This window comes from Solanum dulcamara, chromosome 3 (assembly GCF_947179165.1).
Source record: "Solanum dulcamara chromosome 3, daSolDulc1.2, whole genome shotgun sequence".
NCBI classification, from domain to species: domain Eukaryota; kingdom Viridiplantae; phylum Streptophyta; class Magnoliopsida; order Solanales; family Solanaceae; genus Solanum; species Solanum dulcamara.
This window is the reverse complement of record NC_077239.1, coordinates 78190924-78202566: the sequence shown is the minus strand read 5'-3', so window position 1 is coordinate 78202566 and position 11643 is coordinate 78190924. Positions and strand designations below refer to the sequence as shown.

The following is an 11643-nucleotide window of genomic DNA, read 5'->3' as shown; positions in this document are numbered from 1 at the left end:
CAACCGTACATTACATTTTTGATCCATGGCCATAACTAATTCTATCATTTTTTATTATTATTACCCAAATTCTAAACCTAAAGGAATTTTTTTTTCTTTTCATTTTATTTTTTTGGTCATCTTCCCAAAGAGAAGAAGACAACAACGCCGCCTCCCTCGATCTCTCTCTCACGCTGCCTCTTCTCCACAGCGCTGCAACAACGAACCACTCCAGCGAGCTCGCAGCGATGGCAACGCTGCCATCAGTAGCCATGGCGCACAACAGCGAACCAGCGGCAGCAACGACGCAGCGACGACGAACATCAACAGCGGCAACACGCGAACACGCCGACGGCGACACCACGACAAGCTGCTGTACAGCAGCAGCACCATCTTCATCACGCCGCCACAGCAGCGAATCTGAGCAGCCATGGTGTTCACTTTTTTTTTTTTTTTTTTTGATTTTATGTACAGGTCTGAGCCTTTTGAGAAGGATCCTTAGGAAAACTCCTGTTCTCTTCATTTGTTGGTGCTGTAACAATGATAATCCAGTTAAAGACGGATCTATACAGATCCGTCATAGGTATGTTAATCTAATTTATTTATTACTCAGTCTTCTATGAATTAGTTCTAAAACATTTTGTAAAAAAAAAAAAAGGTTTAATCAACATGTATTTTATAAAATTAACTTGTTTGCAGGTTATCTATGCCTTTAATATATTTCTATACGTTTGAATATAATATGCCCCTTTATGATCTGATACGTTTTTGAAATTAAAGTTATTGATTCTTGACTTTGTGCGTTTTGATTGATAATTAAATTGTTAATTCTTGACTTAACTTGATGAATTTGGGTCTGATAATTGCAATCTTAACTTATTATGTTCTCTAATAGCTTCTTATCAATTATTGGTAGTAGATCCTTTTTTAGCATGAGTTTTGGGACTTTTGGACAAAGTTAGTTGTCTTTTAGCTTGACTTATTCATCACTTTGATTTGGTTGCTGAAAGTCTTGATCTTGTTTTAATTTTGTGGACAAAACTTTGAAAATCCTACTATCCTTTTGAAAAATTTGTCCTCACTGACTTATTGGTTTGAAGTTTGAATTTTAAATAAATGAATAAATAAATAAATAAAAATCCTGGCCAGTTGTCCTTGTTGACTTCATTGCATTTTTACCCACGAGATCATCAATATAAAGAGACAGAGAGATAGACAAAAAAAAGAAGAAGAAAAGAACAACAGACAGAGAGATAGACAAAAAAAAGAAGAAGATAAAAACAAGAAAAAGAGACACAGAACAGAGAGAGAGAAAAGAGAAAAACAGAGAAGAAAAAATAAGTTTTCTACTTTACATTTTTTACATCTAATATACATTAGAACACAAGATAGCGCTTTAACAAAAATACTTAATTGCTTTTGAGTTCTTTCTTTTGCCTCTTTGCTACTTCAACTTGTTTGGATCTCGGATATTGCTACCGCTTTTTCATTGACATAAAACTCATATTAACCGGTTAGTACTTTCTTTTCCTATTTCATTGTACTGTCTTCACTTTAGATTCTTACATATTATATCTTGTCAAAATAAATACATGAAGTATCCAGGTTAGTTCCCATTTTCTTCAATATATTAGTTTATTATTTTGAAATATGTTCTTGCTTTGTTTGTTTGCTTTGTTGTAGTAAGATTGTATAATCATGATATATCGCTACATATTTGTATATTGCTTGTATTTTGCTTATGCTTTAAGCAGGATTTGAACTTTAAAGTTCAAGACATGAAGAGTTCGCCTGGACCGGAGATCTGAAATTTTATTACTCTACTTCGATTTTTTTTATTTATAATTTATGTTACTTTATTTATTTGCTTCTCTATGCGGTTTTGTAATAATTTTGTAAGTAACTCTCTATATAAATAATGAAAATTGGGGAAAATATATGGGGAGGGGATATACTTGCTACTTGCTTTATTTATTTATTTTTTAGTTTATCATAAATTTATGTGTTTGAATGCATGTGATCTAGTTATACTACTCATTTCCACATGCTTAGGTCCATTTATTCACGATATAAAAATTTATATGTTTTACAAGATGTTTACTTTATATATATATAAAAATAACAATAAAAATGATCTAAGAATAGTTCGTTAAATATCATTTATCATCATACATGTTTAAAAAATAATTTGTTTATTTTTATGTGTTATCTTTGTTTATGAAAAATCTCATTTAATAATTACTTTGATGATATTTCCACATTATAACCTGTACTTTAAGACTAAAACCATGAATATAGTTTCAAATAATAGCTTTGTCATATTAATTATTTAGGCATTATATATGTAGGATCTACTAAATAATTTTGAATGTAGTAATAATCATATTCAGATTTAAATGTCATTTTATGTAGACATTATGTTCATTGGATCTACAATTTTAATTACATCATATTTAAATATTTTAATTAATATTTTTAACATGCTAGTCATTTGGAAATCATGTACATGAGATTTTATGTTGAATATCATATAGCAAATCATGTCTATAGGACTTAATGAATATTTTAGTATTTTTATAGGAATTAAGTTATGCTTATAAGATGTCAAATATTTTCATTATATTGATTCATATAGAAATCATGTCTAATGTAGTGTGTTGTCAATCCATAAATCATACCTATAATTTTAATAAAATTTAGAAATCATGCCATTAATATCATGTTTAGATCTAATTTAAAGCAATAGTTTGTTAATAAGGTTTGATTTTATGTTTGTTAGGACGATGAAAGACCAAATCTTAATTTACTATCCTTGTTATGCATTTAAAACGTGTCATCTAGTTTAATGTTTTGAACTTCCTTTAAATATACATATGAAGTAATAATATGCCCAAAATCTTGCCTCGTTTGAGTTAAAGTTACCAATCCTCATACTATTTGAATAATCGTTAATTAATCAATTTTATATTAGAACATTCTCTTTATTTAAAATCATATTATTCCATATTTATAAACTTTATCCAAGATTTTCAGCAAAGTAGTAAAAAATGTATTCTAAATATTAGGAAGAACTCACACGAGTTATTGTAGTTATCATGCTTATAGTCTCTGCGCCTTTAATAAATATTTCATCATATTTCTATATTTTAGAAATCATGTTCATAGGTTTAAATAATAATTTCAGCATATCTTTTGATTGTAAATATTTTAAGAACATTGTTTCATGTAGAAATCATACTCATAGATAAAAAATTAATTTTGCCGGTTAAAATCATATCCCCTGTAATGTGACGTTATTATGTATAAAAATCATGTCTATAAGATTCTAACAAATATTTATTGTATTATTCCATTTTGAGGCCATGTCTACATTTTAATAAATTTTCATTTCATTTAGAAACCATATCTATAGTATTTTAATAAATCTTCAGCATGTTATTAACTAACTCATATTAATAGGATTTATAAATACTATTAGTTAATAACTAAAATTATCAAGCATGCCTTCTTTATTACAATCGCCTTTGTAATTAACATTGCCTTCATATATTAAAATAATGAAATTTATCGTCTATCTTATTCAAGTTTTATATTTTACAATATCTACGTCTGATTATATGCACACACATAATTATTATGACCTTCACAACTTATCTGTGTTTTCAAGCATGCTAATTAATTAATTTAGAGGCTTATTTGAGATTTTATGTGCTAACTGCTTGTCCTATCTGTTTTGTTTTGACGATGGGTCTAATTAGGACGCCTATATTTTCTTTGGTCTAAAACCTACCCTAATAGTATATCCAATGCCTCTTGGACATTAAGTTGGGTCGATAGACACGCTTTAGGACGTTAGTTATTATTTATTTTAGATCGCTTTAGGATTATAATAATAAATAAACTTAAGAGGGGTAGGGGTAATTAGGCCCTTCGGAAATGATGGAAGTTGACCCGAGCAGAAAAATGACAAAAACTTTATATATTTTGTCTTCCGATTAATGAGCCGGCGCTGATCCGAAGAAAATAAGAATGTAGATAATTTTATTTCCTGTCGACTTTTAAATATTTTTGTTTGTATTTGGGGTAGTTTAATATTTTAAAACTCAATGATTTTTCGCATCTTTAATCTTATTAGAGATTTCACCCAAATTAGATTTACAACATATTATATATTCATATATCTACACTTGTCTATTATTTTATTCATTTTTTTCTTTCTATTGTGGCTACAAATAAAATAACCATTTGCTAATACTAGACATTTATTTTACCATAAATTAAGTAAGTTAATTATTTAAATGACTTTAAAATATACATTTGTATTTTTATATATTTTAAGTATATTATTTATTATTTATTTACACAATAAATATATTATTATTAAATTTGGGTCATTCATATATAAGATGTATATATATGACATACCTTATATTTTCACTATATTTTTTTAATTTAATAAAACCTTTCTTCTTAATATTTCTAAAACAAAACAAAAAATGAATAAATATCCCTAATCATTTTTCTAAAACTAAATTTAAGGACTATCTTCGGATAGGCTCTGAGGGATGCCTAATACCTTCCCCTCGAGTAACTAAAACCCTTACTTAGAATCTCACAGGTTTCGCAAATCAAAACAGAGTTTACATTTATAATGGTTTTCCTAATATTTTCCTTAAAATTAGGTGGCGACTCTAAACAAACAATTTCAAAATCAGAGGCATAGCCATTTTTTATGTTGTGAACTATTTTGACCCGCTCGAAAATAGGGTGCGACACACATAAATAACATCATCTAGATATAATCAATCATTACCTCCATCCATTTGAGAAAATCCTTGTGACTCATCACATCCTCAAGACTTCAAATCGACATTTTTATAATAAGCAACATGTTTAAGAAAATAGTATACTTGATCAAGTCTACATAATTAAGAAGACCAATGAAACATATTTAGCAACTCATTTCTTCATCATCTCATACTCACATAAGGGCTCATTTTAGGAACCTCTTAGCTCAACAACATCAATGCATATAGAATCAAATAAATAGGGGACAAAACTCATTAAACTTAGACCATATCAAGAAACTCCATTTTCATGGACATCTAATCCTCAAAACAAGAATAGGGCACATGGGTGGACTTAGCCCATGTTTTGGATAGCCTTACATACCTTAGTGAAGACTTGAAGAAAACCTTGTAGTTGGGTCTTCAATGGAGGACTCAAATCTTGAAGTTCTTGGACTCTTTTTTGTTGGAAATGGAGAAGAAGAGAAGAGAAAGGAGCTAGGGCTTTTAGAGAGAGAGTGAGGGCTGAAGAAAATGGTCTCAAAATATACAAGGCTTGGGTATATATAATTTGGGACAATTCCCAAATTGCCCTTCCTCCAAAATTCTGAAAAATTAGGCCAAAACGCCCTTGGCGCGATAGTGGCGCGTCGCGCCCTTGCAGCGCCAAGGCCAATTACGCCTAAAAACCTGCACACCTCGTAGTGGCGCGTCGCGCCAGAGACCAAACTACTGAGGCATATTTCTGGCGCGATAGTGGCGCGTCGCGCCCTTACAGCGCCAAGCCCATTGTTCTGAATTCTGGGAATTTGGCCTGAAAAACCCTGCACAACTTTTAGTGGCGCGTCGCGCCAAGGACCAAACTACTGAGGCATGTTTCTGGCGCGATAGTGGCGCGTCGCGCCCTTACAGCGCCAAAGCCATTTCCCCAGCAGTTGCAACCCAGGCCAAAAATGAAATTCCTGTCGTGCTAGTTCGTCTTTGGATCGTCATATATTTTGACTCCAAACTCCAAAATTTACGTTCTTGGTGGCGTTGGAAAGAAGACTCGACGACCTTTAATTTGATAGGTCATGGGCCACCCAGATTGACGTCCTTCAAAAGATAGGGTCGTTAAAAGTCGACCCTTACATGAACTCGTCCTAAACTTAGCCACGACGGATCTTTTGGACTTAGCTCGGTCCTAGGGGTCCTCAAGGACCCCACATCACCTCCAACGCTCTTAAATTCCTCAAGGACTCATCTTAACTCGAGCACATACTTCAAAATAAATACGATGGGCCCCACACGTGTACAAAGAAAGCCCGAATCTTAGGGAGAATTTTGAGGGGTGTTACATTGCAGCACAATCTGAACTTCCACATTAGAAAAGTTTACTTTGGTTTTCTATATTTTCAAATACTTTGTAGTAGAAAAGGAAGAACAAGTGAAAATGAGTTCCATGAAGTTTGAAATTGATAGATTTAGTGGGCGCAACAACTTCAATATTTGAAAAATCCAGATAATGGCATTACTGTGGAAGAAAGGTTCAATCCACGCTATTGACGGAAAGTTCCCCGATAACACATCAGTTTCTGACAAGGCAAAGATTGAAGGAGATGCATTAAGTGTAATCCAACTATCCCTTGCACCTGATGTGCTTTGTGAAATGAGTACAAGTACCAAGGAGACAGCCAAACAGTTATGGGATAGGCTGGAAGGGCTTTACTTGGACTGGTCGATTACAACAAGGATGTTATTACAACATCCTCTTCACACATTTAAGATGGAGTCAGGTGCTTTGTTGCAAGACCATCTAGATGCATTCAATAAAATTGTGATGGACTTACAAATTTTTGGAATTTAGAAGGATGAAGAGACCCTTGCATGTGCTTTTCTATTTTTATTGACTTTAAAATATCGTAATATTGAGAATTTAATAATGTATAGCAAGGCGCCTATCACTCTTAAGCAAGTGCGGTAAACACTTAACTCTTGTGATGTGCGGAGGCATTTTAAAGGAGACAAAGATGATAAAGCTAGTGGGCTCTTTGTAAAAGGTCATACTAGCCAACAGGGAAGGAGAAAATCAAAGCACAGATCAAAATCTCGTGTGAACAAGAAGAATGCGGAGTGTTGGGGCTGTCACAAGGAGGGACACTTTGAACGAGATTGTCCTATGTCAAAGTCCAAAGAAAAGGGGAGTGCATCCATTGTTGAGCAGGTACATAATTCTAATGATGAATATGTACTAACAACATCATGCAATAGTGGAGTCTATGACAACAAATGGGTGTTAGACTCTGGTTGTAATCTGCATATGACATTTCGAAGAGATTGGTTCAGCAACTATGAGAAAAGTGGAGGAACTATAGTAACGGGCAATAATGCAACTTGTAAAATAGTTGGCATTAGTTCAATTCGGGTTCACTTCCATGATGGAATCGTGAGGACTATTACAAAAGTCTGTCATGTTTCTAATCTGAAGAAGAGTTTGATATCTTTGGGTACTCTAGATAATCAAGGTTACAAGTACATGAGCAAGGGAGGTACAATAAATGTGGCTAAAGGTTCTTTATTCATGCTGAAGGCCAAGCTGGAGGATGGCCTCTACACACTAGCAAGAAGCACCATTGTTGGCTCTATTAATGCATCTACAGTGCAGTTGTTATCTGATGATGACAAGGCAAGATTATTGCATATGAGACTGTCCATATGAGCGCACGAGGACTGGAGATGATGAGTAAACGCAACCTTTTGAACAGTGAGAAGATCAGCACACTTGACTTTTGTGAGTATTGCGTCCTAGGGAAACAGAAGAAGGTCAGTTTCAGCACGGTAAGCACAAGACGGGAGGAGTGCTAGACTACATCCATTCAGATTTATGGGGTTCCTCTCAGCTTCCATCGAAGGGAGGAAAGAGGTATCTTCTCAAATTCATTGATGATTTTTCACAAAAGGTTTGGGTGCATTTCTTGAAGGCAAAAAGTGATGCTTTTGAAGCATTTAAAAAATGGAAGATTTTGATTGAGAATCAAATGGAGAGAATATTCAAGTATCTTTGCATAGATAATGGCTTGGAGTTTTGGCATGAAGAGTTCAATAATTTTTATAAGGTTCATGGGATCGTAAGACATAAGAAGGTCAGGCATACACCACAGCAGAATGGAGTTGCCGAGAGAATGAACAGAACTCTTCTTGAGAAGGCTCGTTGTATGCTCTTACAAACTAAAATGTCCAAAGTATTTTGGGCTGAAGCAGTTCACACTGCTTCTCATTTGTCAATCGATCTCCAAAATCAGCGATTGACTTTAATACTCCAAATGAGGTATGGTCAGGTGAACCCTCTAACTATTCATACTTGCGAATATTTGGGTATCCCAATTATTATCACGTGAACCAAGGACTAAAAAGGCTATATTCGTAGGGTATGTAGATGGAGTAAAAGAGTACAAACTTTGGTATTTATCTTTATCAAATTTGTAGTTAGTAGAGATGTTACCTTTGATGAATCCTTTATACTTGATCCTCATAAAGTTTTTGTGGAGTTATCAAGAAACAAGAACAACGAGCAGGTGGAGCTACAGGTGGAACATACCAAGGAAAAGGATCAAGAGACTAAAGTTAATGAGTCAAAAGATGCAGATCTTGAAGAACATGTTGTCAATGGACCATACACAGTTACGAAGGGAAGGGACAAAAGGCAGCTACAGAAATCAGAACGTCTTATAGAGCAAGCAAATCTAATTGCATACACGTTTGTAGCTGCAAAAGAAGAGATTAAAGACCTCAAGCCCTCTTCATCTATTGAAGCAACTTCTTTCAAAGATGCTACATAATAGCGGTTAGCCATGATAGAAGAGATGAAGTCTCTTCACAAAAATAATACATGGGTCTTAGTTGAAAGGCCAAAGAGGAAGAAGACAATTGGATGCAAATGGATCTACAGAAAGAAAGAAGGTATTCCAAAAGTGGAAGATGCTAGGTTCAAGGCTAGATTGGTTGCAAAGGGTTTCAGTCAGAATGAGGGAATTGACTATAATGAGATCTTCTCTCCAGTCGTGAAACATAGCTCAATTCGCGTTCTACTAGCATTGGTTGTACAATTTGATTTGGAGCTTCAACAATTTGATGTCAAAACTGCTTTCTTACACGGTGATCTAGAAGAGGCAATCTATGTGGAACAACCTGAAGGTTTCCTAGTTGAGGGAAAAAAAGATCATGTATGCCAACTGAAGAAGTCTCTGTATGGTTTGAAGCAATCCCCTAGACGGTGCTGACATGCTGACCAAGATAGTCCCGCTTTCCAAGTTTGCACACTGTAAGGACTTGACGGGAGTATGCATCAACTGATGCAAACTCTGGGAGAACAAGTGCTAGGTGGAGCTAGTGTGTTAAACAAAGGTTTGATTCTTCTTGTTTCTTACAACGGGATTGCCCAGTAAGCTTAGAAGTTTTGGCGGGAGTTGTTCATACGCATGCTCAGAAAGCAAACCATGGTGGAGATTGAAAGAGTTGAGGTTGAAGACACAATCAAAAGTTGCTGAAAAAAAGTTGAAAATGGAGAATCTTGCCAAGGTGGAGATTTGTTAAAATTGACAAGATTCTAGATAGTCTTAATGTAGTAACTTGGTAGGTGAAAGTTAAGTGAAAGTTTGGTAAACTTGGTAGGCGAAAGTTTGGTAAACTTTGACATCTTGACAAAATGTGATGTCATGGATAACATCAAGAGAAGGAATTTATTCCTATAAATAGGTAGCTCTTGATTCATTTGAAACACACCTCAAAAACATTTCTTTCTTGTCTTCTCATATTCTAAGGCATTTACAAAATACATTAGAAGAGTAGATAATTGATAGAACAATTCTCTTAGTTGTATTTGGGATCTCTCCCCTTTCTTTGTTAATATAAAGACAGTTGTTTTCTGATGGACGTAGGATCATTCTGATCCGAACCACGTTAAATATTGTTGTTCTTCCTTATTCTTTATATTTTCATGTTTTTGCTAATAGGAAGCATGTGAGAAATGGGGCCTTTTCCAACTGATAAATCATGGGGTTCCTTCAAGTGTTTTGGAAGGAATGATTGATGGGATTCGTAAATTTCATGAACAAGATGTCGAAGTGAAGAAAGTGTACTATTCATCTGATCCAACCAGAGGAGTTAGATATGAGAGCAATCTTCAACTGTCGACAGCAAAGGGAAGGACTGCAACCTGGAAGGATACATTACATGTCTATGAGTTACTTTCTGGACCTGAAGAAATAGCACAAGTCCACAAGTTTGCAGGTAACCATGTATTTTCTGCACTTTTGAATTTCAATTCTATATCTGTCATATTTGATGCGTACAGGGTGTTGAAATTTTTGCATTAAATCTTAGGATTTATTGAGTAGAGGTCACTGCCTCAGTACAGTGGTCTATCTTCATTTCTAGTTGATATTTGTATACGTGTTGCGATCTATAGTATAACTTAAGGGGTCAAGGGAACCTAATACCTTTTGCCCAAATCTTGTATATAAATATATATTAAGCAATGCACTAAATATCTATAAATATTTTACTGTGACTTCAATTATTAATGCATATCAATCTTGTCCTCATGTAGCATCTAAAGAAGTGATGCCACATTCTGAAATCATTAAGTACAGGGGATTCCAACTCCATCTATGCAGCATTCAGGAAATTTTCTTTCACTAAAGGGCACAATTGTTTGATATGTTTGATCTTCATGAATTTTTTGTAACTCAGTAATCTCTGATCTTTTCCTAATGTCCAGGACAACATTGGTTGAGTACAAAAATCATGTCACAAAACTAGGGGACATTCTTCTTGGCTTACTATCAGAAGGTCTTGGGCTAAAACCTGACCACTTGAAAGCCGCAGAATGTGACAAACAAGTAGCATTGGCATGCCATTACTACCCGGCATGCCCACAGCCAGAGCTAACTCTTGGTACTGGTAGGCAAACAGATCCTGTTTTCCGTACTATTCTGCTTCAATATCAGATTGGTGGGCTCCAAGTCATGTGTGATAACCAATGTGCCGATGTTAACCCGATTGAACATGGTTTGGTTGTTAATATTGGTGACTTTCTTCAGGTTTGCAACAAAACACAACTTTTTGTTCTCATATTTTCATAAGTTGTTGCTCATCTCAATCTGATTTTGTAACAGATCGTATCAAATGACAAGTTTGTAAGTGCAATTCATAGAGTTGTAGCGAAAAAGGTAGGACCAAGGATTTCAGCGGCATGCTTCTTTACTGGAGACTTTACATCTCCAAAGATGTTTGGTCCAATCAAAGAGTTCATATCTGACGAAACCCCCCCACTATATAAAGAATTTCTAGTAGCTGATTATACCACTAAGTATTTATCCAAGCCTCTTGATACTATTGATATTTTCAGACTGTGAAAAGAGACCAAGCACCACGTCTCCAAGAAGCAGCAAAAACCATCAGAAAAAACTATCATCATTCAGATGGAAACAATGTCAGAGTTGGTGATTTGCTATACAATAATGTCTGTCTTATTATGCTGTTTATTTTCAAATAAAAAGGGATAAATCTCATGAACATACTCCCCTTATGTATCCTTCATTTTGTTCCTCTAATAATGTATGCACTATCACGATGCATCCCCTTTTGGCAAAATTGGACCAGTTTCGTATCTTTCAATTGATCACTATTCACTGCTGTCTTAATTAGCCAAACAATCTATTTTCAGGATACAATTAAAAGTGATTTTATAGGTGAAATAGTAATATAATTGAGTGACCTTGTAGGTGAAATGACAATAGTTGAGTACTTTTTTATTATAAAACAAAATTGAGTGACTTTCTGAGATACAAACTATTAGTTAAGTGAAGAAATTAACTCAAAGAAAATGGACCTTAGA

At 34.4% G+C, this 11643-nt stretch overlaps 1 protein-coding gene across 2 annotated transcripts; it reads left to right on the top strand.

Moving 5' to 3' along the window:
- Window positions 1-634: 634 nt before the first annotated feature.
- On the top strand, window positions 635-11490 carry LOC129883115 (1-aminocyclopropane-1-carboxylate oxidase homolog 7-like). Of its 2 annotated transcripts, XM_055957700.1 has the most exons (4): window positions 635-1492; window positions 9758-10034; window positions 10354-10846; window positions 10922-11490. In XM_055957700.1, the coding sequence occupies exons 3-4, from the start codon at window positions 10517-10519 to the stop codon at window positions 11159-11161; spliced, it is 570 nt and encodes a 189-aa protein (XP_055813675.1). In that variant the 5' UTR covers window positions 635-1492; window positions 9758-10034; window positions 10354-10516; the 3' UTR covers window positions 11162-11490. The 2 variants fall into 2 exon arrangements, 1 of the variants encoding a protein (XP_055813675.1); XR_008765875.1 differs by lacking the exon at window positions 635-1492 and having other exon boundaries at window positions 5925-10034; window positions 10525-10846.
- Window positions 11491-11643: the final 153 nt, after the last annotated feature.